The 21032-nt window shown below is 52.7% G+C and overlaps 3 protein-coding genes across 9 annotated transcripts in view; 2 read left to right on the forward strand and 1 right to left on the reverse strand.

The window, feature by feature from the left end:
• Nucleotides 1–5053, reverse strand: PIH1D1 (PIH1 domain containing 1). Of its 5 annotated transcripts, none has more exons than XM_079118068.1 (10): nucleotides 4920–5053; nucleotides 4017–4110; nucleotides 3371–3437; nucleotides 2688–2867; nucleotides 1622–1683; nucleotides 1452–1533; nucleotides 988–1117; nucleotides 699–774; nucleotides 241–384; nucleotides 1–122 (listed from the first exon to the last, which is right to left on the reverse strand). In XM_079118068.1, the coding sequence occupies exons 2-10, from the start codon at nucleotides 4104–4106 to the stop codon at nucleotides 81–83; spliced, it is 873 nt and encodes a 290-aa protein (XP_078974194.1). In that variant the 5' UTR covers nucleotides 4107–4110; nucleotides 4920–5053; the 3' UTR covers nucleotides 1–80. The 5 variants fall into 5 exon arrangements, with proteins under 5 accessions (XP_078974194.1, XP_078974192.1, XP_078974190.1 ...); XM_079118066.1 differs by lacking the exon at nucleotides 4920–5053 and adding an exon at nucleotides 4726–4845; XM_079118064.1 differs by lacking the exon at nucleotides 4920–5053 and adding an exon at nucleotides 4687–4827.
• On the forward strand, nucleotides 4943–16993 carry ALDH16A1 (aldehyde dehydrogenase 16 family member A1). Of its 2 annotated transcripts, XM_079118058.1 has the most exons (17): nucleotides 4943–5074; nucleotides 8473–8575; nucleotides 8911–9037; nucleotides 9593–9771; nucleotides 9870–9947; nucleotides 10108–10289; nucleotides 10374–10526; nucleotides 11107–11292; nucleotides 11447–11542; nucleotides 11737–11873; nucleotides 12021–12126; nucleotides 12206–12336; nucleotides 12655–12822; nucleotides 13002–13203; nucleotides 15420–15605; nucleotides 15770–15892; nucleotides 16335–16993. In XM_079118058.1, exons 1-17 carry the CDS (start codon nucleotides 4985–4987, stop codon nucleotides 16494–16496), a joined length of 2409 nt encoding a protein of 802 aa, XP_078974184.1. In that variant the 5' UTR covers nucleotides 4943–4984; the 3' UTR covers nucleotides 16497–16993. The 2 variants fall into 2 exon arrangements, 1 of the variants encoding a protein (XP_078974184.1); XR_013760327.1 differs by lacking the exon at nucleotides 16335–16993 and having other exon boundaries at nucleotides 13055–13203.
• The window catches only part of FLT3LG (fms related receptor tyrosine kinase 3 ligand), a 14818-nt gene continuing 9557 nt past the window's right edge, over nucleotides 15772–21032 (forward strand). Inside the window, exon 1 of one of the 2 annotated variants that reach the window (XM_079118062.1) lies at nucleotides 15772–15892. The gene's annotated coding sequence lies outside the window, so the exon portion shown is untranslated. Of the gene's footprint in view, nucleotides 15893–20185; nucleotides 21025–21032 lie in introns of those variants that run through there. The other variant, XM_079118061.1, reaches the window with a different exon arrangement.

Below are 21032 nucleotides of genomic sequence, written 5' to 3' on the forward strand. Positions count from 1 at the left end.
AAAGGCAAAAATCTTTTATTTCAAGCTAGAGAAGTCATCAACCTCTTCGCTACATTTGGAAGCATAAGGAGACATTCTGGTCAGGAAGGCACCGACAGAAGGGGCATGGCCACCATAAGTTGCTGAAAGAGGAAAAAGAATGAGGATTCAGGACCTGGAAGTTCAGCCCCAGCCCCTCCTCCCTCAGACACAAGGGCCTAGGCACCCCTATGTCCCAGCCCCAACCCCTCCCCCAGGTACCTTTCTCTTCCGGTGAAAGGCTGCCTTGCTCTCCTCGGAGTTGATCCGCAGGGGTATGTAAATATCCAGATGATACAGCTGCTGGGGGTCCCCCATCACAAGGCGGTTCTCCCCGATCTCCAACGACAGCCCCAGGGCTCCATCCTGCAGATGCGGTGTAATCAGCCCACCCTCTCCAGCAACAGGACAATAACAACATGGCCGTGAAACAGTAGCCTCACATATTGGGAAACTACATTTAAAGGGCTACAGTATGTCTGAAGCCCTGGGTTCAATTCCAAGCACGTGCACACACAAAAGCCTGATAGCCCAGAAAAAGGGCAAAAGATAGTAATTAAGGAATCGCTCAGGCATCCTCAGGATGGGACCAGAAGGCAGGCCTCCTGGCACAGCATATGGGTTTGGCACATCACCCCACCATTCCAGAGCAGCTCTGTCCTGGCCCAGCCTGCACTCACCAGTTTGGGGAGGTCAATTTCACCCAAGAGGAGGTCGGGCGCTTCCAGCCAAAGGTTCAGGTGAGGTCTCTCAGGGCTGAGGAGGAGCCAGGTCCAGAACTGAGGACAGCTGCCAGGTCTGTCAGCACAGTTCCCTCTGCCTGGCTGCTGCTCCCTTTCTGCCCACCAGGCCCTGCGGCCTCAGGATCCCCAGGCAAAAGCCCCAGGGCAGAGCCCAGTGTGGGGCAGGAGGACCAAAAGAGGGGTTCAGAGGTGTAGGGGAGTCTTTAGGATATCTGCGAAGGCCCACCCTTCCTCAGCTGGCTGGGAGCTGGGCGCACACAGGTTCCCCAGCTCCTGAATCCGAGGGCGCTGCTGGGAGCGGATGTTCTGCTGCGAGATGGACCCCATGAAAGTTCGATTCTTCAACATGCGCCATTCTGAGGGTGGATCGCAGAGTGAAAGATCACTGGGTCAGGGGTCCCTTTGCTTTCAGGAGGTCCTGCCCAGAGGACAGCAGTGCCAAGAGGCTCCGCCCCCTCCCTGGAGGTCTGGGTTCAGATCACACCAGAAGCTTTGCTCTAGGAAGACCCACCCCTCCCAGGCAAACCCAATAAAGCCCACCTCAGATGCCCCAGGCCCCACCCCCATCTGAAGCCTCTGGGCATGCTCCACCCACTCCCTGGAACCTCTAGTCTTCAGAACCAAGCTAATTTCTCCCAAGGGTGGCATCTCTGATCCATTCCTTTCCAAAGCCTGGGCCACGCCCCTCACCTGGATTCAGCTGCAAGCCATATTTGTCCTCCAGGCCCTCCCTGGCAATGGTAACCACAAGCTCCCGCAAGAAATCACTGTTCTACATTGAGGAAGAGAAAAGTCTTGGTAGGGCTGAGGGTTGAAGGGAGAGGCCCCTCCCCAGGCCTTACCCACAGTTCCACCCCAACCTGCATCCTCCAGTAGAAGTCACTGTTGACAGCCACGTCGTAAGCAGTACAGCCCTGGCCTTCTGCAGGGAGAAAGAGGGTGAGATTCCCCAGCCCTCCACAGTAACCCCACAGTCCAGGCACAGGCAAAGAAACATGAACCAAGGGATAGCAGCCACAGGACCAAAGACAAAGGCATCAGGTAGTGACAGTTCAAGACACACAGTGCAGTCAACACTCAGACCAGAGTCCTCTGCTCTTGTTTCTCATCTCTGGTTCTAAAGTTCACGTCCCCAGGGTGGAACCTGCCCTTCCCCTGCTTACAGCCTTCAAGCCAAGGTCTGAGGCCCTCTGCCTGGTTCTGAATGGCAGGCCCTGTGTGGTGTATCCCTCCAACCTCTAGGGAGAAGCTTATTTCTGTCCAGTAACCTCAGCCTTTCAATTTCTTCCAATAACTCTGGATTACTGACCAATCCAATACAATCACTGTATCCTCAGCCCCTCTAAAATCCTGTTCCTTCAAATCTTAAATCTGGCGCTTCCTCCTGGAAGCCTCCCTCTGGGTCAGTGAAGAGCCCCTCAGGGCTATGTCCCCTCCAGTGCAGCCCAATTCACACCACAATGAAATCGCATCCAGGCCTCTGCCTGGACCCATGACTGGGAGTTTCTCAAGGGTGGGATCTGGATATGATAAGTCCCCATTCCTCTGGCACTGCCCAAAGCTTAGTCCCAGGCTGCTGGAGACACACGTAAATAGAAGAGAAAGATATGGAAGCAGAAATAGGGACAAGGCAGAGATGAAGATAAAGGAGAAGGGCAGAGGAGAAACCACAGGCCCAGGACTAAGGCCAGGAGAATGAGCCCTCTGCCCACCTTTGCCCTCCCTGAGTAGGGCAGGAGTGCCAGCTTGTTCAGGTGGGCAGAATCAGATCTCCTCAGGAGACTAGGGATATGCCACAGGGAAAAGGACTAATGGGGGAGCAGATTTCCAGGACCTGAGGGAGAAGGATCCTGGGCCCTGGTTCTTGGGTTCTAGGGAAGAAGGGATTTAAGAGTCCAGACTCCTAGGTCCTCTGAGGGCACTGACTTGCATCCAATTCAGCATGTGGCTCTCCAAGACTCATGGGGATACGAAACCCAGCTTGGTCCTCCTCCAGCATTTGAAGCAGCTCGTCCTCAGTCACGTCAGCCGGAGGTGGAATGGAGGGAGAATGACAGATGTTGATGAAAACCTTCCCTTCCGAAGAGTTGGTCTTTATGCAGAAACCTGTGGGAGTGGGTTTGTCTTGACCATCTGTCTTTGCACAGCCTCGGTCTCCATCCACCTTCTGCTGGGTCTGTTTCCCCTCCTACTTGGGCTCTTTATCCTCTTCTTTCTGGATCTTTTCCCCTTTCCATTCCTAAGACCCCTGATCCTCTTGCTGAGTCTCTGTTCTCTTCCACTGTGCTCTCCAACCTCCATCAGCTCTCTCTCTGGATCACTAGCCCTAGTGATTTCCCTGGGTGTCAGTACACACACACCAAGCCTTTATACCTTAACGTCTTGCTCCTTTTTGCTCTTTACCCTCCCCCACCCTTTGGTTTATGTAGGGATCGAACCTCGGACCTCACACATGCTAGGCAAGCACTTGTCCACTCAAACTACACCCCCACCTATTCTTTCTTCCTTCCTCCGTGTCCCCTGGCCACAGAATCTATACTTGCTTTCTCTGGGTCTCGGTGTCTCTATGAGACACTATTCCTCTCCCTCTCTGGGATTGTTTTTCTCACCAGCCTGAGGTTGGATCTGCGTAGATGCTGATCTGGTGGTCTGGGCTTGCTGGAGTTCCTTGGAAGCCTGTGGAGAAAAACAGTCTTCAGGCTTGGAGTCTGTGCACTTGGACCTCTCATTTAGTCTTTAAATATTTACAGCAGGGTTTTTTTTTTTTTTTTTTTTTTTCTTTCTTTCTTTCTTTCTTTCTTTCTTTGGTGCTGGGGATGGAACTTAAGGCCTTTTACAAGCTAGGCAAAACACTTTACCACCACTGAGCTTACATCCCCAGCCCTGCAGCAATTCCTTTTTTTTTTTTTTTTTTTTTTTGGTGATGCTGGGGATTGAACCCAGGGCCTTGTGCTTGTGAAGCAAGCACTCTACTAAATGAGCTAAATCCCCAGCCCTGAAGCAATTCTTATATATGAGAGTTATAGATGGCACAAAAAATTAGACATTCCAGGTCCTCTTCCTCCTTCAAGCACCCAAAGAACAGCCCCAAACCCATTCCTATCTTTTCTCAGAACCTAGCAAACTTTAAGCCAAATAACTACAATTCCCATAGGCCTGTTGCCGCCCTAGTGCATCCTGGGAGCTGTACTGCCATTTCTGAGCACCGCAACATCCTCCAGTACACAGGGACCCAGGAATCCAGTCAGTCCGCACCTGCAGCAGCAGCTCCTCGAACCGCGCCGTCTCATCACCCATCGTCTCTGCCTCGCTTAGCTCTGGCACCAGCAGCTTGGAGTCCGCCATGGCCCTAGGAAGAAGATCTAGGTGCCCTCAGCACCCTCGACGTGGGGAAATCTTCCCGGGATCCGAAACCTGGGGCCTGCTTCCCGGCCCTCAGTCGCCTACCCACTCACTATTCTACTGACTTTTTATTCGAAAACCTAAGAATCTGGCCTGAGGCTACAATTTCATTCTAAACCAGACACCGTCGTGAAATCCTTTGGGAACCAATATTCCAGGACGCACTCTCGGTCCTACTGGCCAAGAGTGTAAACGAAAGCCACACTTCCGGTCCCTTTGTAACCAAGGAACAAGAGTAAGCCACACTTCCGACTACCCCAACACTCATTCACCAAGCAGGCAACCTTTAAATCATTTTCCAAGTCTGCAGCCACGCCTCTCCCCACAACCAATCAAAAATAAGTCCTCAGGTGGATGTCCAAATGCCACCCTTCCATCTTAACCTCTGTTGACCAGATTACAGCGCCTTTAAAGCTTGCCACACACTAGATCTGAATCCCTAGCAATGTATTTCGAACTAAAAGCTGCACTTCCTATCTCCAATGCAAAAGAGGGGCGGGAAGACACATCACTGCGAGCCAACCTTCTAAACGCGGAGCCCTTGTGTTAGCAGGGTACCCACAATTCCGGTCTCCACAGCCTCCTGGCGTGAGCTCACATGTTCCAAACTACATTTCCCAGAGCCGGCCTGTAGGCGGGGTCACCCGGCCCCAAGGAGGGAGGCAGGGGGCGGGGACACGCCCCTTCTAGTAGCCCTGCCCCTTCTCCTTCGTCCCGCCCTGTTGGTCTTGGAGCGGTCGGTGCCGCCCTTCGGACCTCCAGATTCCTTCCTTTGGCCCGGGCGCCCCGCAGTTCTTCGCGGAAAACCGTGCGGGCAGGAGATGGCTGCGACGCGCGCAGATTTCCGCGCGCGCGAGATCTTCACCACGCTGGAATACGGACCGGTGCCCGAGAGCTACGCATGCGCACTGGTGAGGGCCTCTGGCCGTCGCTGCCCACTGCCTTCCACAGGCCTCGCGGCCGCTTCTTCCGCGCGGACTCCCGTGATCCACCGCGGCCGCCACGCAGCTCCGCCCCTCAGGGCTCCCGGGATTCCCGCCACTGGCTAGGACCCGGCTGCTGTTTTGTCCCTGTAGAGTCCCTAGGGTTTCTCGTGCTCCACCGTCCTGAATGCCTTGTGGTGATTGCTCAGGGCCCTTCCTTATTCTCCCCGTGAGGCTCGCTTGATCACCTGGAGACCTTCAGGACCTGCGGGGCGCCTCCGTGCTTCCTCAGGGGCCCCTTAATGCTTATGGGGCTCGGGGGAACTCGGGACCTCAGGATACAATCAGAACTTCCTGTAATTGCCTGCAGCCCCAGACTTCCGTGGGGCTCTCATGATCTCTCTGGCTCTCAAAATGCCCCAGGAGTTCCCATAATTCTTCAGGGCCCCTTAAGTTCCTCTTGAGGCGCCAGTGAGCCCCTGGGTTTCCTCAGACCTTCCCAGGACTCTCGTGATCCCTCAGGGATCCTCTTGGGCTCCCCGTGGATAAGTAGAGCGCCTGGAATTTTCTGTAATCCCGAGGGTCCCGCAGAATTCCTTCATGGGGTCCTCGTGATCCTGCAGGGTCCTCCACGGCATGAGGAGGCCGGACTTTAAGGAGGAGGGCAGGAGTCTGGCGCCAGCTCTGAATCTGGGAGAGAATGGGTGAGACAGGTCCTGGGGGTACACGGTTTGGAGGATTGAGAGATTAGGGACTGGTCTTGGCATCTAACCCTATGTCTGTGTGACTGTCCCTGCGTGGTGAATCCAGGAGGAGCGGAACTGGAGGAAAGGCCATGTGAGAGCTCTGGAGTCCTCCAAAGCAGTGTGCGGGAGTCCACTGCTACTTGGGCCGGTACTTCAGAATAGAAAGATAATTGAACTGTAGGAGTGACTAGAAGTGTCACTATGTAGACTCAACAAGATCTGGGACAAAGTACAGAGAATCCCCACACTTGGAGGCTGGTTAGAAATAGAATGTCCTGAAACAGCAAAAATGAGATAATGGCTGATATTTATTGGATGCTTTCTGAAGTGCTAGCCTCTATGCAAAACGTGATCTCATTTAATCCCCAGAACAGCTGAGAGATTCTTGTCATAATTTTTGTAACAGCACACGGAGAGTTGAAAAGAACAAATTTTGCTTAAAAGAAGTGAAGATCTGAACTTGAACCCTTGGATTCTGAACTCATGTTTCTCTCCCAGCAACAAAGTTTTCCAACCTTTGCTGTGGGCCAGACTCAACAAATGTTTTTTCTTTGGCCTGAGCTTTGTTTTTTTTGAAAATGTCCCTTACTGGACAATTAATTCCATGTAAACATCCGGGATTCCAGCTTGTCTTCAAAATAAAATTCCAAAATTTGCAACCTTTGGGTCCAGTTGCCTGACAAAAGTCATCTGGAACCAATTGCCATTGTCATAAATTAAACAGGTTGCAAGCTGTTAGTCTGCAGCAGGCCCTCTTCTGTGTACTTGACCTGTCAGGACCTTGTGGATATTCTTCTGGACTTTTTTTCTTTTGGGGGGAAATTTTCCATTTTCCACAGAGTAATTGGTACTTATGAACTCCACTGACCCCTCACTCCACTTCAGCAGTCACCCACACTTCATCCAATGTTGATTCCCTTTATCTCTTTATTTTCTTTTTTTTTTTTTTAGAGTAAACAAATCCCAGATGTCATGTTATTTTCCCATACCTTTTTCTTTCCTTTCCTTTTTTCCCTTTCTTTCTTTCTTTCTTTCTTTCTTTCTTTCTTTCTTTCTTTCTTTCTTTCTTTTCTTTCTTTCTTTCTTCCTTTCTTTCCTTTCTTTCTTTCTTCCTTTCTTTCCTTTCTTTCTTTCTTCTTTTTTGGTACCAGGGGTTGAACCCAGGGCACTTGACCACTGAGCACATCCCCAACCTCTTTTTGTATTTTATTTATTTTATTTAGAAACGGGATCTCACTGAGTTGCTTAGCACCTCCACATTGCTGGGGCTGGCTTTGAACTTACGATCCTCCTGCCCTAGCCTCCCGAGCTGCTGGGATAACAGGCGTGCACCACCCCATCTGGGTACCATACATTTTTGAATCCTTGTTTCTAACAGATAAGGACTGGTTTTGTTGTTTAACTGTCATGTCATTGTTCTAGTTCACAGCATTATAAACATTCTTTAATATCTAATGCCTAGTTCATGCTCACATATCCCTGGCTTTCAAAAATACCTCTTTTCCCTGTGGGCAAGTGTTTGGAACTCTGGGTGCAGGGTAATGTGCTAAGAGGATGCTAAAAAACAGAGTTTGTAGGAGAAAGGAAATGTATGTGGGATCAGCATCGTGGAATGTGTAGAGGGTGAGATTCAGTGAAAGTAGTGTTGCTGGACATGAATCCTGCATGATTCCTTTAATCTTCACCACAGCCCTGTGAGGAAGGGATGTCGATCCACCCTCCTCCAGAGGGCTCAGCAGAGGCAGAGTATTGTTATAACCCCCTGGCTAAGGTTACACATCAGGAAGTACCAGAGCAAGCATTCAAACTCCAGGAGCTCCCCCACAGGCTATCCCTGGGCAACACATATGTGTCACACCTGGTACTCAGGTAGATGCTTCATAACCACATAGGCTGCCCATGGCAGGTCAGTGTCAGGCCTGTCTTCAGTGGGAATCCTCACTGCTCCTCTGGGTGAGAACAGCTGAGATGGGAAGGAACAAGATCACATGGATGGCTGCAGGAGCCCCCTGGCTTAGAAATCCCACATCCCAAGAGAAATATTGATATAGTTTCGTGAGCATGGCTTCTAGAGTGCTGGGCAGGAATATGCCCGGTTGCAAGATCACTCCAAGAAGCCCCAGAGCTCTGGCTTCCTGCTAGATATTTTTGGTACATTTCTAGTCTTCCTAGATCAGGTGTGGTGGGCCAATCTGGAGTCAATGTTTCCTAGCAACACAGCTGAATTATGTCAGGTTTTTAGGGAAACAAAGTTAACCTGAGGTCATTTCTTCATGGAGAAGAGAGAATTTTTATTTTTTGTTCAAATTCTCCATGTCAATAAATTTCATAGGACATCCGTCCTGTGTCACGGGTGGGAATATAAAATGGTGCACTTGCTTGGAAAACAGCACTAAGTTAAGCATGGAAACAAGCAAACAAAAAAAAGATTACAGGGGTGGAGTGTGGCTGGGAGTGTAGCTCAGTAGAAGAGCAGGGGACCCTGGGTTCAGTCCCCAGCACCCAAAAAAAAAAAACCCAAGAAGAAACAGATGCATGGTTGGGATCAGGGGTACAAGTGTCTCCTCCCTGAGGACTCTGGGTAGGGATTGAGCTGCCCCAGCAGCCTCACAGGCCCTTTTCCAAACTCTCTTCCCCCAGGCCTGGCTGGACACTCAGGATCGATGCTTGGGCCACTATGTAAATGGGAAGTGGTTAAAACCTGTGCACAGGGATTCTGTGCCATGCCAGGATCCCAACACAGGTAAGAGGTGTCCCCTGGTCATTGGAGGAAGGAGAACTTTGTCTGGAGGGCAGGGAAGGAGCAGGGAGGTGTCTAGTTCTTCCTGAGGGTAATCCTCCTAATGGTGGTTCCAAGTCCCTACAAAGACTCTTTGAAGTTGCTGTCTACTAAAATCCTTTCCTTGCCTATGGGAGGTGATCAGAACAAAGACCAGTGACAGAACAGGCCCAGACGGCTGGGGACTAGCTGTACTGCCCTAAACCTTCACAGGCTCCAGGAACCTTAACTCCTGCCAGTTCTCACACGGGCTCCCCACATCTCTCCTCCTATCTTGGTTCCCCCACTTTTCTCCCCAGGAGAGAATTTGGCCACTTGCCTCCAGGCCCAGACAGAGGATGTGGCTGCAGCAGTGGAAGCAGCTAGGAACTCCTTCCTGAGCTGGAGCAAACTCCCTGGTTCCGGACGTGCCCAGCACCTGACCAGGTGATGCACTTGAGGTGTGGCCCTGGAGGTGGGGAGAAACTGCATCCCCCGGCATCCACTGGAGACAAAATGGCGACTCCATTTCCCAGTCTCCCACTGAATTGACTGGCAGCTAAGTCTCATATTCCCAGCATGCATTTGGGTCTTTAGTGACCACAGTATCTTTTTCCCACCATTCACTGGTAGCCAGAAAGCCTCTATTTCACAGGAAACACTTGGGGTTCATCAGGCCCCCATTTCTTAGCAGTTCATTGGGGTTGGTGTAACTCCAAACCCCATTTTCCAGCATGCTTTGGGGGCAACTAGGGACAAATATTCCATTTCCCAAAATAGAGTTGAGATTAAAAACTGTCAAGTTCCCAATATGTTTTGGGGGGTCACTGGTGGCCAAGACCCTTCCACAGCACTCTCAGGGTTTGAGAATGTCCCCAACTGCATTTCTCACAAATCTTTGGTGCCCTCTGCCTCTGGTAAATTGTGAGGATGCCCCAGAGACTCATGGGGATGGTAGTCCATGTTGTCTGGGGAAGGACCCTCCCCTTACTTTCTCCATAGGCTGGCTAAGATGATGCAGAAGCACCAACGGCTGCTGTGGACCCTGGAGTCCCTGGCGACTGGGCGGGCCATTCGCGAGGTTCGAGATGGGGATGTAGCGTTGGCCCAGCAGCTGCTGCAGTTCCATGCAGTTCAGGCGTACACCCAGGAGGAGGCACTGGCAGGCTGGGAGCCCGTGGGTGAGAACCCGGATCCCTGCGCCAGTCCCCTTCTCCTGCATGACACAGTGTGCCAGACCATATAATAAGTGTCCCCTTATTATTTTTTTTCCTTGCAGGCGTTGTTGGCCTCATCTTGCCATCCAGGTTCTCTTTCCTTGAGATGATGTGGAGGATTTGCCCTGCCCTGGCTGTGGGTAAATGATGGGCTGGGGTCTCAGCTCTTAGATCTGAGAGAGGAGATTGGGGGTCTGGACCCCTGGATCTCAGGAAGGAGGGCTGGGGCCTGGACTCCTGGGATTGAGAGAGGAGGGCTGAGGGCTAGATGCCAGTGTCTTTGAGTTCCCCTTTCCTCAGGCTGCACTGTGGTGGCCCTTGTGCCCCTGGCTTCCCCAACGCCCCTCCTCCTGGCCCAGCTGGCAGGGGAGCTAGGACCTTTCCCAGGGATACTCAACGTGATCAGTGGCCCTGCGTCCCTGGGGCCTGCTCTGGCTTCCTGTCCTGGAGTCCAGAAGGTAGCCTTCTGTGGAGCCATTGAGGTATCTTCAGGGTTGGAAGTGGGGTGGGACAAGACTGGGGCCTGGAGTGTCCTGCCCCAGCTGAAGCCTACAGGGGTCCCTCAGGAAGGACGTGCCCTTCGGCGGATGCTGGCTGGTGAGGGGGCTGAGCTGGGCCTGGCATTGGGCACAGAGTCACTGCTGCTCCTGACGGACTCGGCAGACGTGGACTCAGCCGTGGAGGGTGTTGTGGATGCAGCCTGGTCTGACCGCAGCCCGGTGAGATCTCTACACTAATGTCCCCAACGTCCTTGGGGACCACTGTGTCTCTGTAGACCTTGGGATTTAAGTCTGTCTTCACTTGGTTGGTTCTTTGGGTCTTAAAATGCCATCTCTGGGGCTGGGGCTGGGGCTCAGTGGTAGAGCGCCTGCCTAGCTTGCGTGAGGCACTGGGTTTGATTCTCAGCACCACATAGAAATAAATGAATAAAATAAAGGTCTATCAACATCTTAAAAAAAAAAAATTTTTTTTTTTTTTAAATGCTGTCTGTAGCACTGTGGGTCCAGGGCTCCTCACATCATTTTTGAATCTCCACAGCCACCTTTCCTCGTCTTGGACAGTCTGAGGCTCTGTGTCCCTCATTCTTTAGGACTGTCTTCATTTTCTGAGTGTCCACGTTCCTACTTTTCCATCCTTGACTTCACCCTTCAATTCATCAACTTTCTGTAACTCTTACTTTGGATTTGGTCCTTGCCGCTTCTCCATGACCTTCCTCCTCCCTCAGGCCCAGCCCTCTGTGGGGTCCTGTTTTCCTCACTTGGCCCCTACTTTGCCCATCTGATGCCCCTTTCCAAACAGGGGGGCCTCAGGCTCCTTGTCCAGGAGTCTGTGTGGGATGAAACCATGAAGAGGCTCCAAGTACGCATGGGCCGGCTTCGGAGTGGCCACGGGCTGGATGGGGCTGTGGACATGGGGCTCAAAGGGCCTGGTGCACATGTCCTGGCCCAGGACTATGTGCGTGAGGCCCAGAAGCAGGGTGCCCAGGTAAGCTCTGCGACATAGATGGTGGGTGCTGAGGGTGGAGGAGCCTGGAGGCTCAACTTCTGGGTCTGAGGGAGAACGATGTGGGGCCTGGACCCCTGCATCTGAGGGAGGAGGGCCTATGGTAACTTAAAGATCTATTTCTCTTCCCTCCTAGGTATTCCAGGCTGGTGATATGCCCTCAGATAGCCCATTTTGTCCCCCAACCTTGGTCTCTGGCCTGCCCCCTGCATCCCCATGCGCCCAGGCAGAGGTGAGTCCCTAGGGTCCCACAGATCCTATTCCATTCACTGTCCTCAGCCAGTCATGGGCAGCAGCACCCTACTACCCTGGGGTGGTGACCTGTGACCTGGGTCTGAGGGCTGCTGCCTAGGCTTGTCCCCTAATGGATGGGGTATTAAAAGGAGGTGCTCGCCTAGCCACTGAGCTTCCTGACACCCCTTCCAGGTGCCATGGCCTCTAGTCACGGCCTCCGCTTTCCGCACAACCAAGGAGGCCCTGGCCATGGCCAATGGGACGCCCCGGGGAGGCAGCGCCAGCGTGTGGAGTGAGAGGCTGGGGCCAGCACTGGAGCTGGGCTACGGGTCAGTCAGTGTGCACTGAGGCACAAAGGGCAGCCTGTGAGCGTGGCCCCAGCTCCTCTTTTCCTTCATCTCCCGTCTCCCTTCCATCTGGGCCTCTTCCTCCCACCCCCACTTCCTGTTTTTCTGATCCCTTCATCTCCGCTGCAGGCTGCATGTGGGCACAGTGTGGATCAATGCCCATGGCCTTCGAGACCCTGCAGTGCCCACAGGTGGCTGCAAGGAGAGTGGGCACTCCTGGCACGGGGGCCTGGATGTGAGTGTCTGTCCTCTGGTCACCACCCCTGTGTTGCCTTGTGTCATCTTGCACCCTATTGACACCACCCCTCTCATAGGGTCTGTATGAGTATCTGCAGCCCTTAGGGACCCCAGCCCGTGCACGCTTCATTTGTGAGAATCTGAACTATGACACCTTTGGCCTTGCTGTGCCCCCAGCTCTGCCAGCTGGGCCAGAAATAGGGCCCAGGTGAGCTGTCCAGGGCCCAGTGGTGTAGAGGTTGGAGAGCAGGTTGTATCAGGCTCCACCAAGGATGGGAGGACTAGAGGGAAGCTGGTTAGTGGCATTCCTGGGTCCCCAGGTCTTGCTGAGCGTTGCATTCCGTATCTTAATGCCTCACTCCCTAGACCTGACGAGTCTCAGTTCTGCCTAACAAAGGTCTGTGCTGGTTCATGAGAGCAGTAATTTAAAGTCCCCCAGAGGCTCTTGGGAGCTGGGAGGTCTGCACAGTGGGGTTTAGCATGGGGCCTGAGCAGACCCAGGACCTCTTCACCTCTCTTCACACAGCCCAGCACCTCCCTATGGGCTCTTTGTGGGAGGCCGTTTCCAAGCACCTGGGTCCAGGAGCTCCAGACCTATCCGAGATTCTTCCGGCAACCTCCTTAGCTATGTGGCTGAGGGCGGGGCCAAGGACGTCCGAGATGCTGTGGAGGCTGCTCACCGGGCTGCCCCGGGGTAAGAGGACTCACATGGGAAGCCTAGGGGCCATGGAATGGCAGAGGGGCCGCCTGGGACCCCCAGTAGATGGTGGGCCCTGGGGTGCCTGGATTCCCAGGGTGGGGCTGTGGTGGAGTGGGTACCTGGAAAGTGCCAGAACAAGGACGCTGCCCCCAGTCTGCATTGTCTGCCCACAGCTGGGCAGGCCAGTCACCAGGAGCCCGGGCGGCTCTACTGTGTGCCTTGGCAGCTGCACTGGAGCGCCGGGAACCTGCCCTGGCCTCCAGGCTGGAGAGGCAGGGAGTGGAGCTCCAGGCGGCCAAGGCAGAGGTGGAATTGAGCGTGCGGCGACTCCGGGCGTGCGGGGCCCAGGCCCGGGCCCAAGGCCACACCTTGCAGGTGAGACGGGTCTGTGGGCAGGTGGACAGAGCAGGCAGCCAAACAGAGAGTCAGAGCAAAGGCTCTGGAATGAGCTGGGTTTGTGGTTCAGACCAGCCCCACCCCCTCCCAGCTGCATGATTACCAGCAAGTGGCCTCACCTCTCTGCATTTGTTTCCTCATCTGGCCCACCTCCATAGTAGTTGTCCATATTAAGGTCATGGATACATTACTGGGCTGTGATATCCATTTAGTGGATGTAACCATGATGGCTTTTCTTTTTTTTCAATTGATGGTACTAGGGATCAAATGCAGGGCTCGTGTGTGCTAGACAAGGAGCTCCACCACTGAGCTATCTCCCCAGTCCACAAGGGGCTTTTTTTTTTTTTTTTTTTTTTTTTTGCTGTGCTGGGGATTGAACCCAGGGCCTTGCGCTTGCAAGGCAAGCACTCTACCAACTGAGCTATCTCCCCAGCAAGGGCCTTTTTTTTTAACAAAAAAGAATAGAAGATAGAAAATAATGCATTGCACTGAATATTGTTTCCTGGAATTTTTGTTTTATTTATATACATATTATTTGGTTCAATATTCATACTGGCTTAGCCAGGCATAGTGGCATGCACCTATAATCCCAGTGACTCTGAAGACCAGGGCATAGGTTCAAGGTCAGCCTCAGCAATTTAATAAGACCCTACCTCAAAATAAAAATAAAGAGGGCTGGGGGTGTAGTTTAGTGGTAAAGCACACCTAGGTACATACACACACACACACACACACACACACACACAGAAGTTTGATGTGGACGAGTCATGGGTCAGTGGCTCAGGGCACCACTGGAGTGCTCAGGGTTAGGGCTGATAGAAAGATGGCGAGTCCCTTGACCTGTCTCCTCGTCCTCCTCCATAAGTAGCATGCAGTTTACCGTTGTGATCAGTCGCATGCATTTGTGAAAACTAAATGAGTTAAGCACTTATCGCCTGACAGACAGCCAAGGACTCAAAAGATGTCTCCTCGTGGCTGACCAGGGAGCAGGGAAGAGATGCTCAGGCAGAGCGCTGCCTAGCCTTGATAACACCCTGGCTTCCATCTCCCGCACTAGGAAAGGCAGTGGGCAGGGGAGGGAAGGAAGTCAGATATGGTGGCACTTGTCTCTAATCTCTGCTACTTGGGAAGCCAAGGCAGAATGATCACTTCAACCCAGGAGTTCAAGGCCAGCCTGAGCTAAATAGCGAGACACCCCACCCCCCGCCACCCCCAAACAAAGAAAGTAATTCCTGGGTTTTAACCCAGGAAATGAGAGCATGTGTCCTTACGAAGATTTATTCAGAGGTGTTCATTATAATAACGTTCACCATTATCCATAATAACCAAAAACTGAAGCAACCCAAACATTCGTCAGTGGGTTAATAGATAAACGAATGTGATACATCCAACAATGGAATCTGGCTCAGCTACCAAGGGCAGCAAATATGCCACAACATGGACAAACATGGAGTAATTACACTGAGCCGAGAAGCCAGGTGAGAGCAGACGCTGAAGCTGGAGTCTGGCTCTGTGGCAGAGCACTTGCCAGCGTGTGCATGGCCCTGGCTTCCATGCCCTGCACTGCAAAAAAAAAACAAGTAAATAAAAACCACAGTGCAGACCGTAGGACTCCGTGCCTATACCATTCTAGAAAACAGAAATTCATCTTTTGCGGGAGATGGCAGATTAGGGATTGGCTAGGGACATGGAGGACTCAGATAGGGTAGGAGGTGGGGATTAAGAGGCATGGGAATGGGGGTGGCTTGGGTGTATGCATACTGTCAAAACCCGTGAAACTGTACCCTTTACAGTGAGTGTAGCTTGGTGAAAGTCAATTATATTCAATAAAACTTCTGTAAAACACACACACATACACATACACAAATCAGCCCACAGGCTGGGTTCTCTGCTCCCTGCACGCATTAACTGATTTTATCCTAAAAACAAATCTGTACGGTTGGCACGGTTATTATTTTGAAGGTAGGACACAGGCACAGAGAGGTTAAGTAACTTGTCCAAGGTTGCCTAGTTGGTGGGTGGCTGTCCGACTGTGGAGTTCTGTAGCCTGCACCATCACCTGCCATATAATTATTGGAGTTTTTATGGAAAAGTGCAGATGGGAACGCAAGGAAGAAAGGGGCAAGTAATAGAGAAGGCTGTGGGAGGTAGTCAGCTCCCTTGCCCCACCCTTGACCTGTCCCCTGTCCCTGCAGGTAGCAGGGCTGAGAGGCCCTGTGCTCCGGCTTCGGGAGCCGCTGGGTGTGCTTGCGATCGTGTGCCCTGACGAGCGGCCCCTGCTTGCCTTCGTGTCTCTGCTGGCCCCTGCCTTGGCTCATGGCAACACTGTAGTCTTGGTGCCCAGTGGGACCTGTCCTTTGTTTGCCCTGGAGGTCTGCCAGGTACAGTCTCACCTGCCTGTGCATTTTCCTGCTGCTCCCCCCAGGTATACAGGAGCTCGGCTGTCTTCCCATCCTTCTTGGTAACCATAGTAACCCCAGTCCCAGCACCCACACCTAAGCCAACCCGATGCACCCTCCTGACCCCACTTCCCCCTACCTGCTAGGATATGGCCACCCTGTTCCCTGCTGGCCTCGTGAACGTGGTAACAGGAGATCGGGACCACCTGACCCGCTGCCTGGCCTTGCACCAGGACATTCAGGCCCTGTGGTACTTCGGATCTGCTCAGGTGCTCTTTCCTGGAATCACAGCCCTATCCCCTGAGCACTCCTGTTGCTAAAGGGGAGAAATGCCTGGCCATTTAGAACCCTAGTTGGTAAGGAAGAGGATCTCAAGGACATTGGTTGACCTGTTGCTAAGGATCACACCCTAGCAACAGAGTTAGGTACAAAGTCTACCCTCTTAAACATCTTATTGGCAGCAGATGGGAACTCCGAGTTAACAAGGCCTGGGGCCTCATTCCTTTGAACGTGGGCGCTGAAGCAGAGGAAATTCCCTAGCCACAGGGTCAACCTCTTTTCCCTCAGCATCTGGAAGGCTTGTTTGCTAGGAGCAGAGCATCCAGCTAGGTCAAACCTTGAGATCTCTCCAAGGAATCTTCATTGCTAAGGAAGCAGCTGCTTAGTAACCAAGCTGCTGGCAGTGCTGATCCTTCCCTCTCCCCATCCCAGGGCTCCCAGTTTGTGGAATGGGCCTCAGCAGGAAACCTCAAGCCCGTGTGGGTGAACAGAGGCTGCCCGCGGGCCTGGGATCAGGAGGCCGAGGGGGCAGGCCCAGAGCTGGGGCTGCGGGCAGCACGGACGAAGGCCCTGTGGCTGCCCATGGGGGACTGATGTGTGAGTGTCGTGCACACTGTTGTGTATGGAGAAGAGATGGATTCCGATAGATACCAGATGCCTGGAACTTTCCTCTCATGGTTCCTGGGTCCACCAATAAACTGTCTACCTTACCCTGGCTGTGTTTCTGAGCGGGGAGGGGACAGCACCTTCCAATCTGTATGAACCCCTCTGGTTCGGCAGCCCCGTGGGCGGCTCCAGGGCAGCGGCACTTGTGAGACAGATGACAGGGACTCTGAGAACCCACACACTGGGCAGTCTGAGGGGCAAGAGGAGGAGTCAGAGGGAAGTCCCTGGAAGGCTCTGTCGCCCGCGTGCTTAGGCATGGTTCCCATGGATGGCGTCAGGGTCCTTCCCGTTAATCCTCCTGTTGCTTACCCTGCCTGGAGCCAAATGTGCCAGGCAGGTCTCTGCCAGCATCTCGGGACAGAGAAATCTAATTGGCCAGCCTGCACCACGTGTCTGCCTCTGGTCCAGTCACCTGGTGGGAGGTAGGCTCTCCAGCCAGTCTATCGTTCAGGGTGCTGGGGGAAGCAGCTAGTCGACACCTAGCTACCTGGAGCCTATGTGCTGATAACAGATGTGTGAGCTTCCTGTCACTGCTGCCACAAATTCCCATAAACTCAGAGGTTAAAAAACAATAATAACAAAATACTGCCTCACAGTTCTGGAGATCAGAAGTCTGAAATGAGTTTTGGTGAGCTAAGTCAACCCACAGGGCTGCATTGCTTTCTGCAGGCTCTGGGGAACCTGTCTTGTGCCTTTCCAGCTTCTCTACGCCACCAACAGCCCTTGGCTCCAGTCCCCTTCTTCCGCCTGCAAAGCCAGCAATGGCTGACAGTCTTGCATGGTTCACACTGTTGTCTTTTCTTTTGACACATCTCTGACTAGTTCATCTTCCTCTGCCATTTCTAAGGATCATTATAATGACATTGGGTCTGCCTGGATTGTCCTAGGTCATCTCCCTATCTCAGGATCCTTCATCACCTCTACCAAGCCCCTTTTGCCATATGTCAGCCATAGGTTCTAGAGCTTAGGATGTGGACATCCTTGGGGGACATAGCTCTGCCTGCCACAAAACAAGGCAGAAAACAAGTCAATTATCACAGAAAGACTGCTCACCTGGGCTGATTGAGAAGGGAGATGAAGGGAGCAGGGAAGAGAAACGTTGCTGTGACAAGGTGTGCCAGGCTTTGCTGCAGTAACAGCCACCATGTCTGCTTAGGCCACAGAGCTCATTTGCTCCCAATGCCTGTCCATCCAGGGTTGGCAGGGTCCTTCTGCCCTGGGAGTCAGCCAGGGAACAGACTGATAAAGGTTGTCTTACTCCACTCTGTTGCTGCCACTGAATGAACCCAGGGGCATGTAGCCAGGGAGCCACATGCCCAGCCCTTTTTATTTTTTATTTTGAGACAACGTCTGGCTAAGCTGCTTAGGGCCTCGCTAAGTTGCTGAGGCTGGCTTTGAACTTGCCATCCTCCTGCCTCAGCCTCCAGAATCACTGGGATTACAGGCATGTGCCACTATGCCCAACCAGACTGGCAATTTGCAAAGAATAAAGACTCATGGTTCTGGAGGCCAAGAGGAACGGCGACTGTGGAGAACATCTTCCTGCATCGGCAGGAGGCAGAGGGCATGGTGTGGCGAGACAGTGCCAGTCTGCTGGAGAGCTCACTTTCATAGCAAAGCCACTTCTGTAACCTGCTCCTCCATTAACTAATGAATGGATTAATGTCCTCACGACCCAGTCACCCCCCAAAGGTCCCACCTCCAAATACCATTATCAGGAATTTGGGGATTAAATTTTCAATGTAAAATTTGGGTGACACAATCAAGTTGTTGCACAGGCGCCCTGCAGTGCTCCTACCTCCGTCACCGTCCATGCCCAGCCTGGGAAGCTTCCACCCCGCGGGCCTGCACTTCCACTCTCATGTAGTCAGCTCAGAAGCCATACAACCAAGCCTGAGCCACGGGGTGGGTTGGCCAAGTCAGTGCAGCTGGAAGGAAAAGAGCAGCGAGGGGCTGGGGATGTAGCTCAGTTGGTAGAGTGCTTGCCTCACAAGGGCAAGGCCCTGGGTTCAATCCCCAGCACTGCAAAAAAAACGAAACAAACAAACAAAAGAGCAGTGAGAGCCAGGCTGCAGAGGCAGCAGCACCAGAGCACCCAGGGAGGAGCTGGGAGCCTTGGAGAGATGGAATGTGGAAGGACCAGGGCCAGCTCACATCAGGGCCTTCTTACTCATTCACTCTAGGGATTGAACCCAGGGGTGCTCTACCACTGAGCCACATCCCGGCCCTTTTTAGTTTTCATTTTAAGGCAGGGTCTCACTAAGTTGCTGAGACTGGCCTCGAACTTGCCACCCGTCTGCCTCAGCCTCCTCACTAGAATCACAAATGTAATGCCACCACACCAGCTAGTGCTTTCATTTTAAAGACACACAATACATCTGCAATGAAATCATCATTTCAGGTAGGTTTACTCAGAGTCTGCTGGCTTTCTCAGGGCAAGACACTGCCATGCCCCAGCGCAGAGCTGGCAGCACTGTGCGCACTCAGCACAGCAGAAGGCATGCACTCTGTCCTCAGAGTGGGCCCCAGGCCCACAGGGTAAGGCTCAGTCTCAGACAAGCCTGTGCCCCCAGGTGTCCTCAGGCCACCTGTACTTCAGACTAACCTGTCACAAATTCAGGGCTCCCATGACCTCTTCAGGTTTGAGAACTCGGGGGAAGTGCTATACTTTACAATCACAGTGTCGTCATAATGAATACAGACCAGGCTGGGCACCGTGGTGCACACCTGTAATCCCACCGGCTCAGGAGACTGAGGCAGGAGGATCACAAGTTCAAAGCCAGTCTCAGCAACTTAGCAAGAACCTGAGCAACTCAGAAAGACCCTGTCTTCAAATAAAAAATGAAAAAGTACTGGGGATGTGGCTCAGTGGTTAAGCACCCTGGGTTCAATCCCCAGTACCAAAAAATGTATATATAAATACACATAAATATATAGTTTTTCAATCCTTGGTTGAGTAATCTGAGAATTAAGAACTCGTGAGTGCTGAGGGTTGACTTTCCCAGCCCTCGTCCCCAGCATCTCACCTCCCTGGCATACTGCGCTCACCAATAGAGAAGGCTCCAGCGTCCCAGAGGTTTACCTGGGCTTCCTTAGGCAGACGTGGTCCCTGCACTTTCCAGAGTTTCGCAAGTCTGGCTCAAATCCCCAGCCCTCTAATCACATAATTGGTCTTTCTAGTATGACCAGCCTACCTCAGCATAAACTCAAGGTGGCAACCATGAATAACAGTGACACTCCTAATACCTGGGAAATTCCAAGGTTTTAACTCCCAGGGAAACAAAGTTTTATCTCCCAGAGGCAAAGCCAGACACTTTCTCTGTAACTCAAGTATGGTGATGAAGGAAGAGGTCAGGATCCATTTGTGCAAATGATTCAGTGGAGCAGCTGCTAGGGCCAGACATAGTTCTAGAAACTCAGAAGGGGTAAAATAGATACCCACTGAGGGCCTCCTGAAGCCCATGTCCCCTGGTGGAAATGACAATATTAGAAAGCTACATGGTGTGTTAGGAGATGATAAGTATGAAGTAGGGGTGAGTAGGAGTGCTGCAGGGGTGGGGGTCCATTTTAAAAAGGGGTGTGTGGAGGAGTATAATTTTGAAATGGTGTCAGAAATCCTTTGCCTGTGTGTTTAAGCAAACACCTGACTGCGATGCAGGTGAGCCACGCAGGCACCTGGGGAAAGGGCATTTCAGACTGACACAGCCAGTGCAAAGGTCCTAAGGCAGGAGCGTGCCCACCTCAGACACAGCAAGGTGTACTGGTATTGGAGAGGGACAGGAGGTGAGGTCAGAGGGGAGACAGAACCAGATCCTGCAGTTCCATGTGGACCACAGGGAAGACTAGGACTATTGTTCTGAATGGGGCAGGAGCCGCTGGGAGCTGACAGGTCTGCATGGACTTCTTTGAATTGCCTGGAGAGCATCTGGTGTCCCCTGAGGACTGAAGCAGGGAGCCTAGTGAGTGGTATCCCAGGCAGAGCAGGAGGTGGTGGCAGGAGCCAGAGGAAGGCAGTTGTGGCAAGAATTGGTAGGATTCTGGTTACATTTTGAAGGAGTAGCCAATCCATTCGTTCAAAGACTGTCCTGCCAGTGGGGAGTGGAAGGCAGAGAGGAGGCCAAGTGGACACCAAGGCTTTGCTCCTGAGCGCCTGGAGGGATGGAGCTGCCATCTACCTTGAGGCGGAAGGAGATTTCAGGGCGATTAGAGGCTCAGGTTGTCCTGTGCCTTTCTCAGTGTGCCTTGGTCTTAGCAGAGGCAGAGAGAGCTTCGTGCTGAAGCACCGTGCGCGGGGCACGCCGTCCAGGCGAAGGCGCCACCTGTCACCACCAGGGGGCGCCCTACGCCTTGACCCGATTCCACCCCTGCTTGCGGTCTCCCCCCAAAATTTCCTTTCACTTTCGGTCTCTGGCTGTCACCCAGCTTGGCCCTTCCACACCCAGCTGGGGCAAGCCTAGTGCGTGA

This window comes from Sciurus vulgaris (assembly GCF_902686455.1).
Source record: "Sciurus vulgaris genome assembly, chromosome: 17".
Taxonomy (NCBI): Eukaryota; Metazoa; Chordata; class Mammalia; order Rodentia; family Sciuridae; genus Sciurus; species Sciurus vulgaris.

Bases quoted from the DNA above. Each gene is read 5' to 3' on its own strand.
- ALDH16A1 (XM_079118058.1), top strand. From the start codon at position 4,985: ATGGCTGCGACGCGCGCAGATTTCCGCGCGCGCGAGATCTTCACCACG. The intron at 9,772-9,869 runs GTGAGAACCCGG...TTTTCCTTGCAG, and splicing joins GGCAGGCTGGGAGCCCGTGG to GCGTTGTTGGCCTCATCTTG. The intron at 15,606-15,769 runs GTACAGTCTCAC...CCTACCTGCTAG, and splicing joins TTGCCCTGGAGGTCTGCCAG to GATATGGCCACCCTGTTCCC.
- PIH1D1 (XM_079118068.1), bottom strand. From the start codon at position 4,106: ATGGCGGACTCCAAGCTGCTGGTGCCAGAGCTAAGCGAGGCAGAGACG. The intron at 775-987 runs GTGGGCCTTCGC...GCTCCTCCTCAG, and splicing joins TCCCAGCCAGCTGAGGAAGG to CCCTGAGAGACCTCACCTGA. The intron at 123-240 runs GTACCTGGGGGA...TTCCTCTTTCAG, and splicing joins CCTTTCACCGGAAGAGAAAG to CAACTTATGGTGGCCATGCC.